This window comes from Protopterus annectens, chromosome 5.part0 (assembly GCF_019279795.1).
Source record: "Protopterus annectens isolate FY-2018-M chromosome 5.part0, PAN1.0, whole genome shotgun sequence".
Classification (NCBI taxonomy): domain Eukaryota; kingdom Metazoa; phylum Chordata; order Ceratodontiformes; family Protopteridae; genus Protopterus; species Protopterus annectens.
The window spans coordinates 1,524,643,228-1,524,670,727 of record NC_056735.1 but is presented as its reverse complement, the minus strand read 5'-3'; the positions used below and the strand labels follow the sequence as shown (position 1 = coordinate 1,524,670,727).

At 37.6% G+C, this 27,500-nt stretch overlaps 1 protein-coding gene across 1 annotated transcript in view; it reads right to left on the bottom strand.

The window, feature by feature from the left end:
* MYO16 (myosin XVI) overlaps window positions 1-27,500 on the bottom strand; it is a 2,679,924-nt gene that overhangs the window by 954,629 nt on the left and 1,697,795 nt on the right. The window contains exon 24 of the mRNA XM_044071347.1: window positions 17,485-17,560. Coding sequence (XP_043927282.1) covers window positions 17,485-17,560 — 76 coding nt within the window. The remainder of the gene's footprint in view (window positions 1-17,484; window positions 17,561-27,500) is intronic.

Genomic DNA, 27,500 nt, shown 5'->3' with positions numbered 1-27,500 from the left:
ATTAGCTCCATTAATGCAAGCTGGATCTGACAAAAACCAAGCAAACATCAGGTTCAGGTCATGCATCAGACTATATTGGCTACTTGCAGTCTAAAATTGTGTGGTATTAAATTCAGATTCTTCTCAAAGAAATTTCTAAGTTCAGAGTGAAAGAAAGAAACAATAAAAAAGGAGATAATGCATACAGTTGCATATAGTTTTGGTCTCAGATATTTTTTTTTAATTTATTTTGTACCCATGCAGTGCAGATGACCATGATTCCATTTCTCCATCCTCGGCCATACCTCTTAACCTCTCAGTGCATCTGGACAAAGACTGACAAAATGGGGGACAAAGTCCCAAAATAGGGCCATATTTTAAATATTACTCTTATAAGTTTAGAAAGTTGCTAGAGTAACAGGATTTGTTTTAACACATATTTTCTGAAGGATTTGAAGTCTGAAACTGAAATGCATGTCATTATTTAGTGACTTCAATCCTCAGATCATCCCAGCAATTTGTCAGAAAAACACAGATTTTATGAGGAACAGACCAAAAATACAAGACATAATCTGGACATTCTGCAAAAATCTGTCCAGTTGAGAGGTATGCATCGTCCATATATCATACTGCCCTCTGTGTGCCGCAAAATTGGTTGGGGGATAATGGTCAGGGAACCTAAATGGAAGCCAGTGGACCACCTTACTCAGTATTACCACTGGCAGGGCTGCCTTTGTAGTTTGGGAAAAAGATTGAGTAACCTATAGAAGGACAGGAGACAGAGAATGGATCACATGTAGTATCATATCACTTCCATGTCCATAGTTTTGTCTCAAGGTTTGCTCACTTTCTCCTCAAATTAGACATTTTTTGAGAATTTCTAAGTTATTATTACCAGTATTTATAACTTCTCTAAATTTAGGTCTTTTTCCCTAATTCATGTTTGCTCTTGTCCTAATTTTAGAGGTATAAGGTTGAGAGATATGCCAGTGACTGCTCTCTGGGATGGATGTAGTACTGAATTAGAACACGCCCCTGTGAGTGATGTAAGCCCTTCATCACCCCACTTCCTGGAATGAGCACACTGTGTATGTTTATCCTGTCTTCACTGGACATATTTCTAAAATTTATACATCTCAGCCACCCTAACAGAGGTGAAAGGGCCAGCATACCTTGGGCAGACTGCAAGCCAATAACTGAACTCAGGTTGCCAGGGTCATAATCAGGGTTTTACACTCAATGTTCATTGTTTTGGTCACAGAATTGAAGAAAAAAACATTTTTCTTTCACATGCCTGGTAGAAGGAAGGCACAAGGTTAATGGGAAAGTACTCCATGGATCTTAGACTCTTACTAATGAGGAGAAAAGACTGCTACATTTTAAAAACCAGGCAACAATTTAACTCAGAAGTTTGAAAATAAATGTATCAAGTAACATCGCTTGTCTGTCAGGATTTGTACTTCACTCTGTTTTTGCAAGAATGATGCAGTTTCTGCTCACATCTTGGTGAAGATATAAAAAGCATACAGATTTTATTAAGAAACATTTGTGTGGCTTCATGTGAGGAAAATGAATCTCTGCATATCAAAACCTGATAACGTGAAAAAACAGTAACTAAAGTTATTAAAAATGAAAATCAAATATATCAATGTACAACAGGTATTAAAAGACAAAAAAAAATCAAAACCAAAACATCTCACATGCCATGAACATAACTGAACCAGCAATATTACTTATGAATGAACTCCACGACTGCACAACCATGCAAAGTCAGAACTCCACGAGTTTTTCTGTAACACAGTTCCTTGTCAATAAAAGTTGCAGCTTCACACTTCATCAATAAACTGTTTCAATTTAAAGGGCTTTCACTTGCCTTACATGAGTAAAGAAGAGCTTGTTAACAGGCTTCGTTATAATTTACCTTAGTCTTGATACTGGCAGTAAGTTGGATGGTGCAATGCAAACTGAATATTACACTGCAGCAAAAGAACAGCTTTACATATATTATAACATACCGAGTGTATGAAATGGGTAAAGTGCCTTTAAATCTACACTGATGGTGTGGGAATATCCTCACAAACAGGTGCAAATACAGTACTCTTAACTTGCCAGCATTAAGACATTAATTGCCAATTATTATAATATAAGAAGAGTTTGGAGGTGTAAGCTCAGGAAGTTAGTTCTTCAAATGGAGGATCTCATATAATGAAAACCCAGGAGATGTGAAACATATCAGCCCAGATGAGGCAGTTTGATTGCATAAACCTACTAAACTGTCTACACCAGAGAGCTGGGATGAAGGCCTGACTGAGGTCTACGGTCGTAACAGGTTGGACACAGCCCACTGATTCACAGGGACTGTGTGGATTGTGAAAACCTAATATAAAAGGTTCTTTTTTGGAATTGAAAGAACAGTAATTGTATTATTTACTGAAAACCAAGAAGCAAGGAAAGTTTATAATAAACATTTTTAATAATTCAGTGTCTCCTATGTACTTTGGATTTTACACTGGTGGTGTGGGTATGGGCAAATGGCAACAAACTTGTCTGTTACTATTACTCATAACACCCATGATGACATGTAGAAAACATACTGGGTTATCATTTCTCCATACTTTGTTATTGTTGGTTCCCAGAAGAATTTCTGCAAGATTGTTGGGTTTACTACAAACATGTTTCCCCTCTACTGGTTGTCTTAACCCCTGCTACAGAGAAGTTGTTGAAAATGCTTGTAGAATTGAAAGCAGAAAGTGAACAGAATCTAATACAACTGCAGTGGTAACTAGTTGTGCTGCCCAATGTAGTTACAAACCAAAAGACTCCATCTGTGTTGAAGAAAGAAACCAGGGAAAATGACCTGGCATCTTACTTAGTGGCCTTTCAGTGCCGTGCCACCATACACAACTAACTAGACTGGTAAAAAATCCTGCCATCCAACTAAGAGAACAGGCACTAAAAACATATATAGACTAGAGGGAACTGATTACCTGTACTATGACAAACTGAAAAAGGAATTTTTGCTAAGAATATGTTTACCTCTAAGTACAAGCAATATGATTTTATAGCTGGACTTTTAATTCTGACAAATTATTAAGAGCATATATGCATTATTAAAATATTGTTAGAGCTTTGACTTAAATCTGGCAGCAAAAGTAAATTACAAATGCTAGAAATTTTAGCAATAGACATGTTTAGAACAGGTATGTCAAGTAACATAAGAAAATGGGTATTTCAAAGTGATCCCATGAATCTGAAACATCAGTAACTTTAGAAGAACATTATCATTTAATCACACAATGTTTTCAACAGAACTGTCTGATTCCAAGTCATAAACTGTGGTAAGAAATGTGCTATCTTCTATGAAAAAAAAAAAAAAAAACAATAAAAACAAATGTGCTAATTGTGTTTACATGTGGGACTTAATCCAGCACTACCCAACCTAAACAGCTGTCTAGGGCCCAGCACTAGTTGGGTAGCCTAGACTCAACCTTAATTATATTTTAAAAGAAAGTTTTCCTACTTCCTGCTTTAAGATTTTAAAACAAAGTTTTTCCTGCTCTTATTGAGTGTTACATCAGCAAAATTCTCCTAGATGCATCCATCCTGCCAATGAGCAATGCATGCACAAATGCAGATGGAAGAGAATCATGCATGCAATTTGATTTCACAGCCAGGCACATAAACTTGAACAGAACCTTTGTAGCTACTCAAGAAGAATGCAGATAGTGATTGATTTTTGTTGCTGCTGTGATGTACAACAGAATGCATCTAGCAATGGATTTTATTTGCAGTTGCAAGCTACTTTTTTGGTGACAGGCAGACACAGCAAAGTGTTTAGGAATTTTTTTGGAGACACAGCAAAGTGTTTAGGAATTTGATGTGTGTGTGTGTGTGTGTGTGTGTGTGTGTGTGTGTGTGTGTGTGTGTGTGTGAGCGTGCATGCGTGTGTGCGTGCATGTGTGCGTGCGTGTGTGCATGTGTGTGTGTGTGTGTGTGTGTGTGTGTGTGCGCGTGCGTGCGTGTGTGTGTGTGTGTGTGTGTGTGTGTGTGTGTGTGTGTGTGTGTGTGTGTGTGTGTGTGTGTGTGTGTGTGTGTGTGTGTGTGAAATGTCCTAGTTATACAGTTAATTAAATAACTTGCTTGGGCTCAAACTATGTACTTTGCTTACATGAGGCAAGAGCCTCGTCTACTCTTACCAAATACATTTGGTAAATCACTGAGGATTACAGTCAGTTACTCAATGTCAGTCAGAGTTTCATAATTGTTGCATTTCACAATATGCACATTGATGTAAGAGCTATTCTGATACTTTTTAAGTGATTTAGTCCAGTCTGCCTTTAATTGTCTCCACTTTTGCAGAACATCTCTGATTTTCCCTGTCATTTATGTACTGTCCTTGAGCAAGTCATTTAACCAGATAGTGCTTTGAGGAAAGTGGATATTTTGGCTAGGCTCCTCAATGTTCCCTTGGAATACAAGCCTAGTAACTGGTACCTAAGAACCAGAGTAGTTATGGTATAAAGGAAGAAAATCAATTATTCTAAACAGGAACATCATTACATGAGCTATGCTCTTTGGATGTGATCATTGGTTTCCTTAATGTTGACAGTGTGTTAATTATTTAGCTGCAAATGAATTGAATAGTGAAGTCTGAGTTTAATGTTAATATTTTAACGATAAATACATTTTAATTTAGCTTATTATTTTGCAGGTGCACAAGTACGAAATGTATGTGTTAGGAAAATATAACAGTTTGTGTATAGTTGGTGCAGATGAATAACGTCATACGCTGTTAAAAAGCTGCTTCTTGTAGCACATGGCTTGATTTCCTCAGCTTTCTTTGGTGTTTTGTGACTCTGCCAACTTATTTCACCAGATATTACTTTTGGGCTGCTCCTGAAAAGGAATACATGTCCAGTGGCCTCTCCCAGGCTGTTAGCAAATACAATATACATTTTGTCTTTTAAATTCCTGCACCCCTCACATAGACATTACTTAGTACCTCACTATAATCTATTTCAGTATGAATCCCAGCATGTCTCTTGTAATTTAATGGGTTGCCAAATTCATTTTCACTAAATGTGAGTTGCTAGGAAAAACAAGTTTGCTGTTTCTCATGCTAAGTCTGTTTTCAGTTTGAGAGTGCTTTGTTTTAGTTAGAAATGCTTTTTTTTCTGTAAAATATGAAATAGTTTTTGATGACATCTAAATCCCTGTGATAATTATAAAATTAAAGGAGAAAATAATATGTACACCGACATGTTTGAAAAGTGTTTATGGCAAGTGGTGGAGACAGCCAAGTAAGGGGAAATTGGTATGGCTGGTGGGGGCTTGATTCATTACCCTGCGCAGAGCCCTATCTGTCCATTAGCTGACTCCGCTGACTTTGCATGTGTATGCTGTAACAATATTCCAATAACAGATAATCAAGTAGGTCAGACCTTGTCCTAAGTGATGTCAGAAGGGACAGCTATTCTCGATGACAGAGAAAACAAAGATGGTCAAAATGAGATGTAGGTATGCTGCAAGCAGTAGCATGCAAAGTTGTTTGTCACCAGCAACTTCTGTATCAGTAATCCTTCTCTTTACATCAAAATTAATAAGATGATTTTTACTTCTGCAGAGAATGTGCATGTTGACTTAAGATACGTTATCAGATGATTCATATTTCTTATGCTCTCATATCATATCCATTTGGATAGATATTATAGTATGATGCTAGTCATCTTTATAAAGTTTAATGTAGTTCACACAAAGCTACAAATAAAGTACATATAATCTATTTCAACATAACAATAAGGAATGTACACTGTCAACAAAGTGGCAATAACTGCTGATGGGGCCAGGGGGCTTTCTGTGAATGAAATTACCTTAGGATCCTTTCTGATGATTTTGAAACAGTCTAATTTGGCTTTGCAGGACGTGTGTGTGTGTGTGTGTGTGTGTGTGTGTGTGTGTGTGTGTGTGTGTGTGTGTGTGTGTGTGTGTGTGTGTGTGTGTGTGCGTGTGTGCTTGAGTGTGTGTGTGAATTAAGTAGAAATACTTTGGCTACTGTGTGCATGTGTGAAACAAATCTGAAATATGTGACTTTGGTCAATATTATTCAGTTTTTGATCCGGACATCTAAGAAGGAATAGGAATGCCTGCAGATAAAAATATCTGAACCTTCTGAGCTGATATTGTTGTCATAAGTTTGTCTGCAGGGCTAGTATGCATTTTTATACAGCAAACTAGAATATTGACAGTGGCCATTTTTATCACAATTAAACCTGTGATTTGTACGAAATTGATTTTGTGCCTGTAACTGTTGAGTGCAGATATTAGTGGATTACAATATCAGCATTTTGAGTTACCTTTTAGAGTTGAAATGCTCTGAAATGGGTACTTTTGTCATTATTAGCTCATACATTCTGTTTCTCTGCTTACTGGAAAAAATGTTGAAAAGTACAAATTTAAAATGCACTATCAAACAAGAAACGCATTTAAAACAATGCAGAAAGTGAATCAAAGAACACCTGTATTTATATATGGTCTGAAAATGTATGCAGAGGGCCCATACTTAGAAAACAGCTTTGGGAGGAAGGCACACTCATTCTGCCAATGGCCAGGTGTATTTTCAATGAGTGTGAGTTTTGATGCATTTTCAATTAATGTAAGCTTCAGAGGAAGTGAAGTTTACTGTTCCTCAGTCTGTTTTCAATGTGCAACTGATTTGTTTTGGTTAGCAAATGGCCATTAGGGCCTGTGCTATCAAATTTGAAAACAGTGTTAGTTCAGCAACAGGTAGCACACTTGCATTTGGTGCAGGAGGCTGTGGGTTCTATTCCCACACTAGGTAGATGGAATGCTGACATTGTGTCATCTTTTAGATGATATGCTAAACACGGCCCCCTCTGCCTGAGTTGGTGGAGCTCAGATGGATGTAAATGATACCACAGCACCTATTGAAAAGAGTACGGGAAGTTTTCCGAAGCCCTGACAAATTTCCTCTAGTAGTATAAATACCACCTTGTGTCTCCCCCAAAAAAGGCCAATAGCCTAATGGGACTAACCTGGTCAACAATGGACAAATAAATTAAAAGTCTTAAATTAAATACATATCTCTGTAAACATTTCAAAAGTAAAGTCGAAAATAGTATGTACTCTGACAGTTTTGAACAGTGTTTATGATAACTTAGGGAGAGGCCCTATTTGGCTATGGTATGGTTCTGTTCACATGTTGGGGTAGTTGTTACATATCTACATTCTGTGCTAGTAATGCTGGAAATGATGCTTCTAGTAGAAGTTTAACTACAGAAATGTATCTTTCAAATGAAGTTTTTTGGAGTGTCATAAAGGTAGAATAAGTCAGTACCATATCATTATGTTACAACCAAGGTAGTGAAATGCACTGCATTCCCAGAAGGAATATTCTGGAAGTATGACTACACATATCAATGGTCTCCTGTTGTGTAAGCAAAAGATTATTAATTAAAAGTGGAGGTAATTTGATAGAAAACAACATCCCCTTACACGTGTAAAAATTCAAATAATTCTAGGTAAACTGTTATAACTTGAAGCTGTAAACTCTCATTTGTTTCATGATATAATATTGGGAAATTATTTCCCCATTTTAAAGTACTATTGGAAATATGGGAAGAGGGGATATTGATAGATGCAGTATGGCTGGCTGATGCACTTAAAAAAAGAGGGCAGCAGATTGATACACCCATTCAGTATACTTACTAATTCAACAGATGTACTGCCACATGAGGCTATGCCCATCACTAAGTATTTCAATGAGACATTTGTACAAGGCTATACAGCAAGGGAGGGGACCAGGGCAGTGCAAAAATGTTAAGTTGGCTTATTGGACAGTACACCTTTTGATTAATGCTGGACTTCTGTTCATGTAAAAATATGGTGGAATCATGCCAGTTAGTTAGTTGCCTATATGGGATGAAACACATAACCCATAATGACTAGATAGAGCAAGGACAGGACAGGGTGACTGATGTACATGATGTATTTCTTTGTGGGGTGCTGTGATTGTCAAGGTAGAAGTAGATGACCTCAGACAAAAAGATAAGTAGTGCAGTGACACACAATGCATCATAACTACCCCCCCAAGAATACAAAACATCAATTTCCAGACACTATCCTTTTAAGCTTGCTCCTATCTCTACCATGCTACATGCATGTAGGTAGTATACACCCACATATGGGCAGGACTCCATAGTATAATCTACACGAAACTCACCTGCAGTGGCATCCATCCTACTTCAGATGTGTCCTTTATGCCTGTGATGAACAGCTGTTAGGAGTATAAAACTGAACTGAATATATCCTTATGGTCCATTGTTGCACCCTCCTGATTATGCAGCAGTCATGTCTTACAGGCAAACTCTGGACTTCACAGGCTGCACAATGTCGTCTCATGCAGTGTTACTTCATTCCATATGCCCCATGGAGACAGTGTTGCCCCATTCTCATGGACATAACTGGAAACTACCAAAAATCATGTTCGCAGATTCAGAATACTAATAAGAGCTAATAGTTCAAATGGATGGATAGATTCATGAAATTACAGAATATTGTAAATTTTACTATAATCTTTGTAGTGCAGTCACTGCTGAATTCACACACACACACACACACACACACACACACACACACACACACACACACACACACACACACACACACACATTAAAACAGTGCATGCAAAACATCATGACTTGTGCAGCTTAGGTCTTCTGCATTCCAACCTCTGCTATCCCTGTAATATGCATGGACCAGAGTCTCCAGTGTCTGCTATCCCTGTAATCTGAATGGACCTCAGACCTCCAGTTTCTGCTATCCTTGTAATGTGCATGGATCCTAATCCTCCGGTCTTTGCTATCCCCTAATATGCATGGAACCCAGTCCTCTGGTGTCTGCTATCCCTGTAATGGGCATGGACCCCAGTCCTATGGTCTCTGCTCTCTCTGTAATGTGAATGAACCTCAGACATCTGGTCTCTGCTATCTCTACAATGTGCATTTAACCCAGTCCTATGGTCTCTGCTCTCTGTAATGTGAATGAACCTCAGACATCTGGTCTCTGCTATCTCTACAATGTGCATTTAACCCAGTCCTATGGTCTCTGCTCTCTCTGTAATGTGAATGAACCTCAGACATCTAGTCTCTGCTATCTCTACAATGTGCATTTAACCCAGTCCTATGGTCTCTGCTCTCTCTGTAATGTGAATGAACCTCAGACATCTGGTCTCTGCTATCTCTACAATGTGCATTTAACCCAGTCCTATGGTCTCTGCTCTCTCTGTAATGTGAATGAACCTCAGACAACTGGTCTCTGCTATCTCTACAATGTGCATTTAACCCAGTCCTATGGTCTCTGCTCTCTGTAATGTGAATGAACCTCAGACATCTGGTCTCTGCTATCTCTACAATGTGCATTTAACCCAGTCCTATGGTCTCTGCTCTCTCTGTAATGTGAATGAACCTCAGACATCTGGTCTCTGCTATCTCTACAATGTGCATTTAACCCAGTCCTATGGTCTCTGCTCTCTCTGTAATGTGAATGGACCCCAGACCTCCGATCTCTTCTATCCCTGTAATGTGCATGGGCCCAAGACCTCCAGTTTCTACTATCTCTGTAATGTAAATGGACCCCAGATCTCCAGTGTCCATTATCTCTGTAATGTGAATGGCCCTAAGACCTACAATTTCATCTCTCTCTATTGTGACTGGACCCCAGATTGCCAGTGTCTGCTATCTCTGTGATGTGAATGGACCCAAGACCTCCAGTTTCTGCTATCTCTATAATGTGAATAGACCCAAGACCTCTGGTCTCTGCTATCCCTGTAATGTGAATGGACCCCAGACCTCCTTATTCTTCAGTGCCTCAATCCCTCATGCCATGACTACCTCATGCTTCTGCATATGTGTTGATCCACTGTTATAGACTCTGCTATAGGCATGTGTCTCACTTTTTCACTCAGCCACATCCATAGTTCACCATGAAAAAGAAGCCTTGCCTGATGCATTTATAAAGTAAAATGCTCACGAGCACTGCTGCTCATCCTTTTAGCTCCCAACTTGTTCTGCACAATGATGTACTCAGCATCATGTTAGGAACCTGATGTAATGCAGTGCAAAGAACTGGCCTATTGTTTACTATAACATGAATAAAATATATAATAACATTTCTTTTCATTTCTTTTCTATTTTCCCAGACTTTTTGCCCTTTGCTCCTCAACCTCCAAGTTTCCGTAACTCTGGAGAAGCCATCATTCATGCAGCCTTGGAAGTTGCTTGTGATCACTCCAGCATCACTCAAAAGAGGACATTTTTCTACTATATCCTTAGTTCTGTAATTTAGGTAAGGAGTGTTTATTCTACATCATCTGGGAGAGGCACTATACCAGTGCTGATGAAGGCTACATTGTTTTCTGCTTGATGAACTGAATACCTATCCCAGATGTGCCCCCAAGCACCTCTAAGTGATTGCAGTATAGATCTGCCCTATTGTACCCTTCTCTCCCAAGGATAGTCACATCATTCCTCCTCTTGGTAGCTTTAGCAGTCACCAGTGCCATTATTTAAACACAGAACACCTGGGTCATAGTAAGGACTTTATCCCTTTATGCCAACAGAACTCATGGGATTTCTTTAATTATGTTGACACTGTCATATTGATGCAGTAACAAGCACATGCAGTAGACTTTCTTCACATTCATCATAAGCTTACTTTTAGCTATCTTACATGAATATATTCTCATGGAAAGTAAATGAGTTATGTAGTGCAGAAACAAAGATATGTTTCCATCTTCATTACACAGTGTTATCCTGACTACATATTTCCAGAATAAACATGTTTTGACTGAGATAATTTCAAAGTACTAACAAAACTGAAATTGTAAGAAATTTGTCATTCTTATGTTAAAAAGAAGATGTTCTGGAGTATAACCAAAAATATCACTGTGGCTATTTATTTATTTATTATATGTTTTCATCTGCAGATGCCCTGTCTGCCTGCTTTTCGCTACTAGAGCAGGCCCTCTGGTGTCCATTTGTTCCTGTTCAGGGTGAAAGTGACTAGACCCTTTATGTTACCCAGTTAGGCAACAGCTACACAGGCCATGAAGAGTGATTGTTTTAAGTTTGCAGACCATGCCCCTAGTAGTAACATATGATTCTGTATCATCAGAAGGACTATCTATGTCCTTCTAAACCACTTATGCATGGTCTTTGCATGCATAGGCAGGCCTCCCATCACTATGTTAGATAATCACTGTACATGCCCTTTCAAGAAGTGCCATTCTGTTTTCCATGCTACAGGCCCTCAGCCATAACACACACTCCCCTCAAGACAGGACAGCCATACCTTCTTGCCTCCAGTCATCTACTACCAACTCTTCTAGCACCAGAACCTTCACTAATATTTTCTAGCTATTCAGACTGGGCCATCTGGTGACATAGTGACAAATTTACTACTTTGTGCCACAGTGTGGGCTGCTATGATTGTTTAAGAATACTAGAAAAAATCTGTCTTTCAATGGCCATCCAATGCATTTGTCAAGTTTAACAATTTCAAAGGGGTGTACCTCAGATGATCGAAATTTCAAAATGTTGAACATCACATCGTCAAAGACCAGATGATGAAAGTTTGGAAACATTGAACATCAAAGTAAAAAAATAAAAACAAACAAGTTTTCTTTTACGTTTTTGCAGGGGCAAGCCCCATGCACCCCCACACCCCCTGAAACATAAATATACAAATGCCGAGATCGCACTACAGTGAGGAAAATGGTAAATTTGCCATTCTGGGCCATATAAAATGTTTGATGTTTCAAAACTTCTATCATCTGGTATTCGATGATGTGATGTTCGAAGTTTTGAAAACTTTGATCATCTGAAGTAGACTCTTTCAAAGATATCACTATCCAGATAAGAAACATAGTTTTATTCTGATTTCAGTGATATCAATAGGTCATGCTTCCTGCTGAGTAAATTACCAGAATGTTTCAATTTCAGTAACAAAATACTGTGCTTGTTTGATAAACTGCTGCCATGGTTGTTCATAATATTTTTGAAGAAGAGTTCTTGAAGTGACATTATACATTATTTGGCTAATATATAAAGATTATACTAAACTTACAAAATTCTGAGATCCTATGATTGTATCCATCCATTTGAACTACTGGCTATAGTTGTATTATGATTCCCCAGCCATGGTTTTCTAGTGCTTTTTTTAAATTAATGTAATACTAAAGTGACCAAGTCATGGACAGTTAATTATTATTTATTCAGAAATTTAGTGTTCGTAAGAATGTAGAGAATGCATTTAGTATCATAACTCCTCTAAAGCTAATGACAACAAATTACAATGGAAAAGGAAAACACTGAAGAAACTGTGAGAAAGACACCCAAGAGAATATTCTATCATGGGCAACACTGGAAATAGCGTTAGGAAAATATCTAACAGGAACATGCATAACTGACCATAGTGGGAAAGAAAGAGAGAGTGAAAAACTTTTAGATTTTGGCAATATTCATTATTATCATTTTTTTAAAGGCAACAAGCATTAGCAGATGAAGAACTAGATAGATTCTATAGCCAGTAAAGGCAAAAAAGCAGTCTTAATTTGGTATGCAGATTTTGCTCTGCGAGATTTAAACATTTTGAAGGTTGACCTAAAGCTAAAATATTATTACCTTCAAATTAAGATAAAAATATGTGTAAATCTTATTTTGCAAATCAAACACTATGCATCCTCTGCTGGTCAGCTGGCCAGCCTTCCATAAGACGTGTTTTCCAATATGCCATTATTTTAATTTATTTTTTACATAAGAGGTTTTAATAAAAGTACAATAAGCACAACTGGAAGTTTTGCTTACTATGGAACAATAAACAGCAGTTGAGAGGAATATGTATTTGATTAATCAATGTTTCATAAAGCAGTTACTTCCTTTGTTTAAATGCGTCTAGACTATAGGTTCATAGGTTGGTACTAGGTTATCAGCCCTAGGTCCTATACAAGCCTAGCCATAACAATTCCCTGGATATTTCTTCCCACAGTATTTACTTCTCTGGACCCCTGTCTAGCAGGGTGACTGACGTAATCCCCAGGGTGAATCTCCCATCCAATCATCAAGGTTCCTTTTGAAGAGGGCCAAGGAGGTGCTCTGCTTGACATATATAGGCAGTCTATTCCAGAGTATGGGGAGTCTGTGGGTCAGGAACCTATCCCTCCAGCATGTTTTGTTCATTGTGATGACAAAATTTTGATCCCTGGAGCGTGTGGCTCTGAGGGATTGGGATTTCTTTAAGTGGAGCATGCCCAGAAGCTCAGGGCTTGACATGGACTTGTATGTTAAGCAGAGATTGCCTCTGAGTAGATGATATGCCACAAAGTATAGCTGGAGTTTTATTAGATGGTCAGCATAGGGCATCTGCTTTAGGCCTGTGATTCTTTTAGTGAGTTATTTCTGCGGCCTTTCCAGCTGTTGCAGATGTCTTGTGAGGTACATATCAAACGAGGCGTTGTACTCTATAATGGGTCTAATGAGGGATGAGTACAGTGGGACAATGACCTCCTTTTTTCTGGATGCAAATCATATACATTCCCATCCTTGCCGACTATGGCATCATCCCAGATGGGCTAATCATAGAAATGGTCTCTTACCTGCCATAGCAAAATGACCTATTAATGCCTTGCATTTCCAAATGAGCTGGTTTATAACTGATCATTTTTAGGAAATGTATCACTGATCTGTAATTTCTAATTCTGAAGGAAGTATATGCTTATCTTTTAAGTGCTTTTCGTCATTAACATGCTTGAGGGATTTAACAGAGATTCTTTCTATTCCATTTTGTCTGTCTTCAATCTTTCAAAAAGACTTACTGGTTTATCATACCTAGAGACCATGATGGGTAAGGGATAAACAGACAGGCAAAGAAAAATATTTTTTTTTAAGTCAAGGTATCTGATTACATCGTTAAATAAGTTTTAAGTACAAAAATGTCAAAATAAGTGGTATATATATTGTATGGCTGTGCTGCGTAAACACACAGCAAGCAGGATGATAAACAAATGCCAAAAGATGAACATCAGATTGGGAGCCAATATCTGAAATTTCAGTCACTGTACAAAGCTTTCACTCAAAAGGAAATGCTTAGAGATGCAATGCATATACAAATCATTTCATTGACCTGTAAAATTATATGTAGTATATCAAAAGATAAGGCCAGAGGGAGCATACAGTGCTTAAGCCAAAATTTTGACATGGGGTTTGCTGACTGCTCTTTTAGGATTCTTTGCATTCACATGCATGTACACTATAAATGGAAAAAAATTAAAAAATACTGAAAACAGACATGTGACATGAAAGAAAGTAAAACAGCTTTTTAAAACTTTTTTTCTGTTTCTTTTTGGCCACATGAATTATGACCATCAAGCCTTCCTAAGCAAGCCTCTATCCTTTCATTCCTGCATACTATGGATATACCCAATTCAGTACAGGGGTGAAAACTGCATGAAGGGGACATAACCCAGGCAACTATGAAGACTGCTTCTACACTTAACAGCATCTTGGCCATAGACAGTATTTTTTTATAAGGTTTAAGCCAACCATCTGATGACTGACATAAGCAGCTTTATCTGTAATGAACCATTGTGCACCCACACACGCGCGCGTGCGCGCGCACACACACACACACACACACACACACACACACTTCTCTACATATGCTGACAAGGGCAGCCATCTTTGCCTTGAGAAAACAAGAACACAGATAATGCCTTCCAAGCATATTTTTGAACCAGAGCAGATAAGTCAGCTATCATGAGCTGATCCCTCATATTACATCCTCACCAGGTTTGTCTAGTACTCAAACTGCTACCTGAACTCTCAACATCTGGGTTACAGTCAGGGATTCATCCCTCTATGCCACATGGCCAGGAACACTATTAAAAAAAGGGTTGATGATTCGTAACTTCACCGCCTGTAATGTTTTCTTTGAGGATGTATTGATGCCATGTTAAGTATTTATCTATGTGCCAAAAGCACATAAGAAAAGGCAAATAAACCATTGTGGTCACTGCATTGTTGTCTGCATGCTGTACTCTTGCTTTAAATGCCCCTTCCCCATAGTTCCCCATAGTTCTTACGCCATAGTCTGATCTACTCAAAGCAAATTTCCATAATTGACATGTTTTATTTTCACAGATACTGCTTAACTGCATTTAGTGTACCTTAAAGTTTAGCTAAGGTTAATATTATAAGCTTTGTGAGGTAAAGACCTTAACCATTACGCACAATTCTCTGTGCTTCATCCCTTCTGTCATATCAACTTTCAAACTCTATGTCTGTGAGGAATTAATCAGCCAGAGAGAGAGAGAGAGAGAGAGAGAGAGAGACAGAACTTGGAATACCAGTAAAATTCAACAAATTAAACAGAAGTGGAAGGGAGAGTCGGTCTTCTCCTGTGTTTTTTTTTTTTTTGGCATGTCAACACTCAGCATTTTGAGTACCAACAAATAGTCCTTAACTTTATTTATTTAATATGGGAATGTCAGATTTATTTTATTTACTGCCTATAATTTGTCCTAAATTTTATTGTATTGGTATCAGATTATTGGCACCTTAGCAAATTTGAATATAAACTTGAATTAAACTGCTACAGTTTCACAACATAATAGAAAAGAAGTAGCTCACAGGGGATCATATTCACCTACTTCAGAATGTTATAGATGCTACAACCTCCACAAAAATGTCTATCCCTGTAAACTGATAAAATGCTTCAAAACACTGTCCAGGATTGCTCAAGATGCCATATAAACACATGGAGGGTACACAGTAAACCCCATTTTATCATTTAACAGACTACAATCTTTAATCAGCTCACAAAAATATCTCAACAGGGGAAAGGTAATCTTATTTTGCAGCTTACCAGACTCTTACAGTGAGAAGCATTTTTTTCCCCTTAATAACTCACAAAAAATGTTTGCTTAGAAAATGCCTTTGAGTGCATTTAACAACAACCCCCATTTTTTTTTTAGTCCAGATGGACCACAATGAGACAAAAATACTTAACAATCCAGGAGTGCTGTTGACCTTGTCCAATAATATGATTTCCCAACCACTTAGAAACTGATGCTGGACATCTTCTGTTCAGGCACTTCAGCAGAGATGTTAACGGCTTATCTTCATAATCTTTATCATACAGACCTGAATGGGCCCCAGATTTCCTCCTTCTCCTATGACACTCTCTAACTCTTCCACATTTATTTAATTTGGTAAATAACATATTTAAAAAGACTCTTTGCAAAAAGAAAGAAAGAGATATTTTCTATCAAATTCTTACAAAATTGCTTTTCAGAATATATGCTAAACCATTTAGCTATGAGTCATAGCAAACATATTTAGTAATATAATCCGTTAAAAACAAGAAAAGAAAACAAACTGCTACAAAAAAACTGCTCAAAAGCTGAAACTCTTCGAAACCACTGATTTATTTAAACACTCAATAAAAACGTTTTTCATCCGACAGAATCGTTGGACTTCATCAGAAAAAAGTAAAAAACGTCTGTTGACATTCAAAATCCTAATATATAACTTCCCGCCAAATGACATAATCAAACAATTTATTTTTAAACATATATATACCCTTAATAAACTTTTAAAACCATTATGTATTAAAAAGAACTCCTACAAAACTTTGCCTTATTAAAGAATTATTAGCAACAACCAATGAAAAGTTTTGTATGAGTTCTTTTTAATACATAATGGTTTTAAAAGTTTATTAAGGGTATATATGTTTAAAAATAAATTGTTTGATTACGTCATTTGGCGGGAAGTTATATATTAGGATTTTGAATGTCAACAGACGTTTTTTGCTTTTTACTGATGAAGTCCAATGATTCTGTCAGACGAAAAATGTTTTTATTGAGCGTTTAAATAAATCAGTGGTTTAGAAGAGTTACGGCTTTTGAGTGTTTTTTTTGTAGCAGTATACTTAGTAATATGATTGAAGAGCAATGCACGGCTTGTAACTATGTTAGTTTTACACCTGTTTTAGGCAAATTTGTCTTCACAACAGCTAAGATAATTTAGGAAACAACAAACTATTCCTTTAACAATAATATAAATGATAACCACCATTTAACTGCATCATATTACTGTAGTTTATCATGATAGTTTAAATCCAAGATGTACTTCCATTTTACAAGTAGTGTCCAGTACATCATTTCGTTGATTGTAGTACAAAAAGTTTAAATTAATGTTTTGTTTTCTGTTAGTGACCAAAAGGAATATCATTAAACATTCTCCATTTCAAAATAAGACACAACTAAACCATTTAACAGATTATAGGAATTCAATGTAAGCTATTTATATGTTTGAAGTGTGCATTATCAATGTGAAATGATGGAGATACAACTAACAGATAAATCATCATATCAGTATTATCTTTTTAGCAAAGAATGTGATACTTCTTAAAAAGATAGAAAAAAAAACTTACTTTTCATGGTGAAGATTAAATTCTGTGATAGAGAATCTCTGTTTGTGTCAGTGGCACCTGAGATATCATAAGTCACCTAAAACAAAACCACAAGAGTACAGGTTCACTGTCTGTGGATAACATACCCACATAGTTTTCAAAGCAGACAACAGCAATGTCCAAATTCATAAACTGCTTTAACAGAAAACGCTAGACCAAATGATTATAAGAGAAAAAATATGTAGTTTTTTTTTCATAGTTGGGGTACAGCTGACACAAAGGAAATATCTTTATACCTGTATAACTAATGACATATTCTGTGTTAAGACCTTACTATCACAAACACCTAAAATCTGACATTAATAACTATAATAAAATACAGACTATTACAGAAAATCAAGACTGCACAATAAACGTGCAGGCCTCTGGTTGAAGATAAAGGCCTCATTATGTCAAAGATATGCACGTATATTAAATCTCCTTTACTTCCCCTAATTTCAGATAAACTGTGGTGTGTTCTGTATATACTGGCACTTGACACTTATAATCTGCTTGACTCTAAAAATAAACTACTCCTTAAAGATTTCTGTTATTCAAAAACAAAACTTTTTCTTTCAGGTACAAAGCAGGAAGAAGGGGCAGTCTTGCATTTGTCAGATTACTACTTGCTCCAGTTATGAGCAATCACTGAAATGCTATTAAGAGATAAAGACTATAATATCACAGAACTTTGTCTTTCAACCAAGATATGGTGATCCTGCAGTTGATATATACACACATGTGTGTGTGTGTGTGTGTGTGTGTGTGTGTGTGTGTGTGTGTGTGTGTACATATACATATTATATATGTGTATATATATATATATATATATATATATATATATATATGTGGGTCTACTTGAAAACACCGACACGCAAAACACCGACGACGAGAACACCAAGACCGGAAGATCGACAACTAAGATGACCGACAGTTTAAAATCCCGATGCTGAGAACACCGACACGTTAAGGTAAGTGTGCGATAGTGACAGACTTTAGGGTTAGGGGTGGGTTAAGTGAGTTAGGGTTAGGGTGCGGGTAAGTGTGCGATAGTGACAGACTTTAGGGTTAGGGGTGGGTTAAGTGAGTTAGGGTTAGGGTGCGGGTAAGTGTGCAATAGTGACAGACTTTAGAGTTAGGGGTGGGTTAAGTGAGTTAGGGTTAGGGTGCGGGTTAGGTGAGTGTGCGATAGTGACAGACCTTAGGGTTAGGGTTTGGGTTAAGGTTAGTGCATAGATAGTTGTGTATGTAAGGTTTAGTGTAGGTTTGTAAGGTTTTTGTTGTGCTTGTGTTGTGTGTGTGTTTTTCGGAAAAGGTATTTGTTTTGTTTTGTTTTGTTGATTGTCGGGATTGTGGTTTGTCGGGCATGTGAAGTTTCGTGCTTTTAAACTGTTGGTCATCTCAGTTGTCGATCATCCGATCTCTGTTTTTTTGTCGTCGGTGTTTTGCGTGTCAGTGTTTTAAAGTAGACCCATATATATATATATATATATATATATATATATATATATATATATATATATATATATATATATATATATATATATATATATATATATATATATATATATATATATATATATATATATGTATTTTTATATATATATATATATATATATATATATGGATCTACTACTCTTCACTGAAAGCACATTTCACTGAAACACATTTCACTGAAAGTTACATATGGCCTTTTCCCCACTGTAGTGCGACCCTGGAGTTAGTATATATAGTAAGGGGGTGTGGGGGGCACTTTTTTAAGTATTTTTTAAGTATATATTATTTTCAGAGAACAGTAATATATTGCAATTGCAAGTATCCATGTATATATTTAAAAATATTTAAAATATGTGGGGGGGCTATGCACCTACACCCCGCTTACTATATATACTAACTCCAGGTTCGCACTACATTCATGGCCGTCCTTAGGCATAGGCCAACTAGGCAGCTGCCTAGGGTGCCGCTGTAGCAGGGGCGCTTTTCCAGTATTTATTTGGTGTAGGTAGACCAGGTTTGGGGCACCTGGGTGGTGTGGGGGAGGGGCACTGTGGAGCCCTTTTGCCTAGGGCACCAGCTGACCTAAGGCCGCTGCTGACTACAGTGGAGAAAAGGCCATATATTACTTTCAGTGAAATGTGTTTCAGTGAATTGTGTTTTCAGTGAATTGAGCTTTCAGTGAAAAGTGTACACTAATTTGATTTTCAGTGAAATGTGCTTTCAGTGAATAGTAGTAGACCCATATATATATATATATATATATATATATATATATATATATATATATATAGATACATATGTGTGTGTGTATGTATCTATATATATATATATATATATATATATATATATATATATATATATACACATCTGGAAGCATGCCTTCATTTCCATGTAATACCTCGAGGCATGTGAGTTTTATGTATGCCTACGTATGGCGACAGCCACCCTGAACTGCTGAAAAAGTGGCAACAACTAAATATAGACTTGAGTAATCAGTATATAAGACTTTTGATCGAATATTTTACTCCAACTGAAAATGAATTAATATTAAAAGTAGAAGCTTTGCATAAAGATCTACTTAGTCACTATAAAGGAGAAATCTATGAAAAAAAGATAGATACAATGTATATACAAGTCACTGCTTACAGCGACAGGTTGCAGCAGCTGAAATATAAGAAATTACAAAGAGATTATCAGGACTTTTTGTCGGGCCAGATTTTTGTTTGGCCAAAGACTAGTGATCAAATTAATATCCGACAGAATTATTCTGTCCATCCTGAAAATAGACATGATACTGTTAATGCTGTCGCCTTAAATTTTACATCTGTTGATGAACCTCTGAGTTCAACTAATGTGGAAATTACGTCATCAGGAGGAAGTAGGAAGCAAGATGATTTACCTGTAAGAGATATACCGCCTCCCAACCAACAAGCTCTAAAAGATCAAGATATTCTTGGAGCTAGACCGAAATTTGTTCCAGGGTCAACTCATAATGCTTTTTTGCCACTTCCTGTACAATACCGTACCAAGACATCGGCGAGATCCAGCAGCCAAGGGAGGAGAAAGAGTAAGTTTTTGGGCGAAATGACCGAGGTAAGGAGAAGACACAGGAACTAAAACAACTTGTATTTAACTTCTCGACTCACAAATTGAGTATATCTGAAGAGAATCTTTTGAATAAAGGACTTTCCTTTATTCCGTCACAGAGTAGCAACCTCACAGAGGTCTTAATTGACCTACGCCTTTTTGCAAGAACATTGACTTTAAAAGTGATGTTTAAAGATATAAATAAGACTGATTATAATGTAAAAGATCGATTCAGATGTAAAAGTATGTTTGTCCCTACTCCTTCTTCCAATGTAGAATGTTTTGTACAGATGTGTGAACAAGATTTTTATGAGTATTTTTCTGAACATAGATGTAAGCATTTGTATCATAATTTAAATGCGAATGAAAGATGTTCCCTTACAACCTTACAACAAGATCCTAATTTAGTGTTTAAGCCAGCGGATAAGGGGGGAGGTGTGGTGTTAATGGATGTTACTTTATATACTGAGTTAATGTTAAATATGCTTAATGATGCAACTGTTTACAAGTCTATAGATTATAATCAACTGGTGAATACCATAAGAAAGGTTCATGACACTTTGTACAACCTTCTTATGTGCAGACAAATATCTAAGAAACTTTATGAATATTTTTTATTAGAATTTCCATTAATTCCCCTTATTAAGGGCCTTCCAAAAGTGCACAAGGGTGTTTTTCCCCCTCCATTACGCCCCATAGTAGCAGGTGAAAAATGGGTAACTGAAAATATTTCTCGTTTCTTAGAATCAAGACTAGGACCACTGGCCAGAAGTATACCCACCATTTTGAAAGATACTTACCAACTGCTAAATGACTTGCAAGTTTTAACTGAAGGAAATAGAAAAACTCTTCCATCATCTATTGTATTTGTATCCCTTGATGTTAAGAATTTATTTACAGCAATCCCCAATGAATATGGGATTGAGGCCATCAGGGAATTACTACACAAAATGGAACTCTTGACAATTATTCTCAGATACTTATCTGTGCTTTATTAGATATGGTATTGAACAATAACATCTTTTTGTTTCAAGATACCTTATACGCACAGACATGGGGGGTAGCCATGGGCACCCCCTGTGCAAATTCATATGCGAATCTGGTTATGTACCAATGGGAATGTAGGTTCTTATTTAATAGTGCGTTCTTCCAGCATATGTTACTGTATAGACGTTTTGTAGATGACATACTAATTGTATGGAATGGGGGCCATGATTTGTTAGGACAACTGATCCCATATTTAGAATCTACAACTAATGTTTTGAGATTTACTATTGAGACATCCCCATATAAGATAGATTTTCTGGACATTACCATCTTCAAGGATAAAGATGGTTTGATTTCCACTACCTTATACAGAAAACCCTGCTGGAGAAATGCAATACTACACTTCAATAGTATGCATCCACGTCATATATTTCCAAACATTGTTAAGAGCCAGTTCTCAAGAATTTCAAATTTGTGTAGCAATGCTACAGATAGAAATATACAATTAAATGTAATGGACAGGTTATTTGGTGACAGGGGTTACCCTACACCACTGATAGATGAAGTGAAATATTCTTTATTGAATCCGAAAATTTCTAACTTAAATCATCTAAATGATTTTCGGATTGTAACAATGGAACATGAAAGAGCTAAGTTTACATTTAAAGTTCATTCTAATGATACTAAGGTGGTGTTTACAACCAGATACACTAATGATATTAGATATATTACTAATATCATTAGGAAGAACTGGAATTTATTACTTCTGGACCCACAGATTGCTGAAGTAGTGGGCAAAACGCCTAGTTTTAGATATAGAAACAGTAAAAGTTTGAAGAGACTATTATGCTCTGAAAAGATGAATACAGATATTACTGGTAACAGAAAAATGTTAAGATATGGCACGTTTCCGTGTAACAGGTGCAACATGTGTAAATTTATCACCAGTGATCAACAGTCTGTTGCGCCCTACTCAGATTATGTGTTTACACCCAACTTTTATGCTACATGTGAAACTATGAATTTAGTATATTTGGCTACCTGTGTTGCATGTAGGGCATATTATGTAGGTTTAACATCTAGAAGACTGAAAGATCGTATATATAATCATAGTTATGACATAAGGAAAATGAACCTAACAAATGCTTTAGCCAAGCATAAAACTATGTACCCAGATCATGCTTTTAAATTTAGGGTTTTGCAGATAGCAAATCATAATAAACGAGGGGGCAATGATTTGAGTTATCTAGAAATGCTAGAATTGAACTGGATTTTAAGACTGAGAGCCCATATTGAACCAGGGCTCAATCAGTCTGTTAGCATAAAATCTGTGTTGACCAGACGTAGGTAAATATTAAATATTAAATATTTGATATTTTATATATGTTAACAAGTAGGCTTTGGAGCTATGTTATATATTATCATTTACAATCTATAGTTATGGACACAATTTTAGTCTTTTAGCCTTTTTTAGCCTCAGCTTTATATGATTTTACATGCTTACGTTTCTGTATTTATATTTAGCAGGGCTGTTATTGTCTTATAGGAGTTTGTTGAGTATTTAATCTGAATGGTTTTTTATTCTTATTTTATTATATGTTCTAAAGTTGTGATTGTGACAATTTAATTTTATGTTTTTGAATCTGCAAAATTTGCTTCACTTTAAAATGATTTACCTAGCTGACCTGTTAATTGATTGACTAAATAATCGGATTAATTGATTGATTGATGTATCAATTAACTTGACTGAGTATAGATAACTGCTAGAGTGAAGTGATTTTATAAACCTGAGGAAGCGTACTTGGATGTACGTGAAAGCGCTTGTTTTTGTCGAAATAAATCCAGATTTTATCCTGTTTTTCATCGTGGTGGCCTCTACTTTTGTTGCTGTTTCGTGAATATTATTTGTTCTTTCTAGTGGAGGCCTTTGGATGGTAGTTTTCCTATTGTTTCTATTATATATACATATATATATATATATATATATATACATACACACATATAGGTCCTTGTTTGTTGATCGAAGCACAAAAGTTCGAACCTCATATGGCTGAAACCATATGGTCGAAGATCCGTAACCTCAAACAACTAAACGGAGACCTCTGTACAGTGCAGAATGGGAATATTCCCTATTCTTTGCTATAGTGTGATCTCAGAATTGGTATTTTTTAGTAGGGGGGGTGCAGGGGGGCTTGCCCTCCTGCATACATGTAATGTTAATGTTTTGTGGGGTTTTTTTTTTTTTTAAATATGTATAAATATATATATATATATATATATATATATATATATATATATATATATATATACAGTATATGTGTGTGTGTGTATATATACACACACACACACACACACACACACACACACACACACACACACACACACACACACACACACACATACACACACACACACACACACACACACACACACACACATATATATATATATATATATATATATATATATATATTAGATATAGATATAGATATATTGGTCCCCTTCACATTGTTGACACTTCAAAATGCCAAATTTCATATGGCCAAGATCCTATGATCGACATTTGAAATGCCAGCAATGCAGAACCGGCATCTCCGTACAGTGTGAAATGGAAAGATTTCCATTCCTGCCCTGTAGTGCAATCTCGGAGTTGGCATATTTAAGTTACGGGGGGTGTGGGGGCGGAGCCAGCAATGTTTAGGTAAGTGTTTGTTGTTTTTTACTTTTGTTTTTCATATGTTCTACATTTCAAATGTCGATCATATGGTCTCGGCCATATAAAATTCGGCAGCACCGTTTAGCTAGGACTAAATTATTCCAGGCTCCACCAAGTCTCCTCTTCAGTTTTTCCCTTGAAAGTAGTCTAACTCTCAACCTAAGCACTTAAAAAGCATCCTACAATCCAGCACTTGCTCAGACCTAATAACAAGCACTAATATACCCCAACACTTGATTGCCCAGCAGGGCAAGGCTCATTATTCACCCCTCACAACCAAGCGACTAAGCAGCTCACCCTACTATTCAGGCATGATCAAAGGGCAATTTCAGGTATACTTTCCAGTCCAGCTGGTGAACCTGGGTATCCTGAGGCAATGTTACAACTGACTCATGTACACAGACAACCCTCTCCTCCAACCACAAAACATTAACATATGCGAGAGATGCAATTATATACCTAAATTGGAGGCTAAGCTCTCTCCACCCAAGACTGGAACAGGCAGTCATGAGGAGAAGGTTAACAGCTGCACCACACCTCCAGCTTCACATAGACATACTAAACCAGCACCGGTAAAAAAATACACATACATATACAAAATCATACTCAGAGGCTTTAAATAAAAACCTGCAAAAGCATCAGAGACCTCCAAAGCAGACACCCAAAAAACCTGCACTTCCCATCATAAACCAGACAACACATAAAACACAAAATCAGTGTGCCACACAATCACAGCCCTTAAGGCAAAATAACATACCTAACACACTAGTAATAGGTGACTCTATAGTCAGGCACACTGACATCCCACTCACTAGACTGGACAAGGAGAAGGTTACTATTAGCTGCCTGTCGGGAGCTAGAGTCCGCCACATAACACAAGCACTCAAGTCACTCCAGAACAAGTACAAATATGACTCTGTCATTGTTCATGTTGGTGTGAATGACCTGAGATGTATCTCCCTGGACTACATGAAAAGAGACATGGAAGAGCTCTCTGATCATGTAGCCCAGGCGGGTATGACCCTGACTCTGAGTAGCATCCTGCCCTCACCAAGAATGATACTGCAGTATAAAGAAAAAAATGATCAATTTTAACAATTGGCTAAGCTTCTGGTGTCATTCAAAGGGGATCCAGTGTCTGTCAGCCTGGGACAACATGCTCGGCAAGCCTAGTTGTTTCACAAGAGATGGCTTGCACCTGTCACCTCTAGGCTTTTGAATACTGGCCAAGGCTCTTGCTGCCCCCATAGTGCCTTTTTCAGGCAAGGCTCAAAAGTCAAACCCACCTCTGTAAACAGCACAAATAAAAAAATGAGGGTTATGCTACTTAATGCCAGGAGTTTAAATCTCAAAATGCACATGCTCAAAGCACTCCTCAGTATTGAGAACGTTGATATCTGTGCAGTAAATGAAACCTGGTTCAAGGCTCCACAGAGCACCACAGCACTACTGGGCTACAACTCATACCACACATTTTGGCCACAGAACATGGACCGAAACACAAAAGGAGGGGGTGTATCCATATTTATCAAGGATACCTACACCTCCAGGTTAATGGCATGGGATGATACCTCTGAGATCATCCATGTGCAACTAACATCGGGCAAATCTGCAATGCAAACTGTGGCCTGCTACAGATCACCCTCCATGACCCAGGACCACCAGTCCACCTTTCTGGAGACACTGGAAAACCTGAAGGTCCTACCAAACACCCTCATGTTGGGTGATTTCAATTACCCTACTGTTAACTGGGAAAACTACTCAAGTACAAACTCGCAGGTCCAGCGCTTCCTGGAATTTATCAACTCAAATGCCCTGGATCAGCTGGTAAACTCCCCTACCAGAGGTGAAAACATATTGGACCTGGTCATCACCAACATGGGCGACAGGTGTTCTGCACTGGAAGTCAGCCAGTCACTGGTTAGATCAGACCATAAACTAATCACTCTGGTTGCCCACACCACACCACCACCCTCAACCAAGGGAACCACAGTGAAAAACTTTTCTATAGCAAACTTCACCTTACTTAAGACAGAGGTGGTAAGTTTCGCAGCCCCCATGCTAAACAGTGTCCAAGATGCAGGAACCTTTACAAATGCATTCTATGAGCACCTACAAGGATGCATGGATTGTGCCATCCCTAGCAAAACCAAGACTCACTCCCCTAAGAGAAGGAAACTAGTCTGGTGGACCCCTGCCATAAACAGGCTATACAACAGAAGGAGGAAATTAGTTTAGAAAAAAGCAAATCCCAAGAAGAAAAGACATCCCTGATCAGTATCAGTAAGAAACTGAGGTCCCTCATAAAATCATCAAAGGCTAACTTCAAAAGAAAAATAGCCAAGGATTCGAAAGATAACCACAAAGCTTTCTTTAGCTATGTCAAGAATCTAAGTGGCAACTCGCAGATATGCTCTGAGCTAGTCCAAAATAGCACAAAATATACTGAACCTACTGATATTGCCAACATCCTGGCAGATAGATTCAGTGCAAACTTCACCCCCCCTCTCACCCCCAAAAGGGCCCACAACAATACCGTAAAAGTGTAGTGTCCCGGAAATCACAGACGTACAGGTGAAAACCACCCTTTCAAAAGCACAGCGTCAATGGGGCCAGATGGTGTCCCAGGCTGCGTCTTGCACGAACTACAGAATGAACTAACCCCCCACCTAAACACACCTCAGCCTCTACACAGGCTATGTGCCCATAGAATGGCGCACAGCAATGGTTATTCTGCTCCACAAAGGAGGGGCCACAACTAACCCTGGTAACTATCGATCCATAAGCCTGATTAGCCTGGTCTGCAAGGCTGTGGAGCACATCATCATGGAACTCATTAACAAAGACATTGGGAACCTCCAAACACTTGACCCAACCCAATTTGGCTTTGTTAAGGGCAGATCATGCCTACTAAATCTGGTTGACTTCTTCAAGACAGTCACCAAGGCCATAGATGAGGGGAAGGTGGTTCACAAAGCCTACCTTGACCTTGCCAAGGCTTTCGACACCATTCCCCACTCAGGAATTATAGAAAAACTCACCAACCTGAACATAAAACCTTACATCACAAGATGAGTTACCAACTGGCTTACAGACAGAACTCACACTGTAAGAATAGCGGGCTTCAGGTCCGACTCTAAACCAGTCACAAGTGGTATCCCACAAGGCACGGTCCTGGGACCTCTACTGTTTGGCATATACTTCTCAGAAG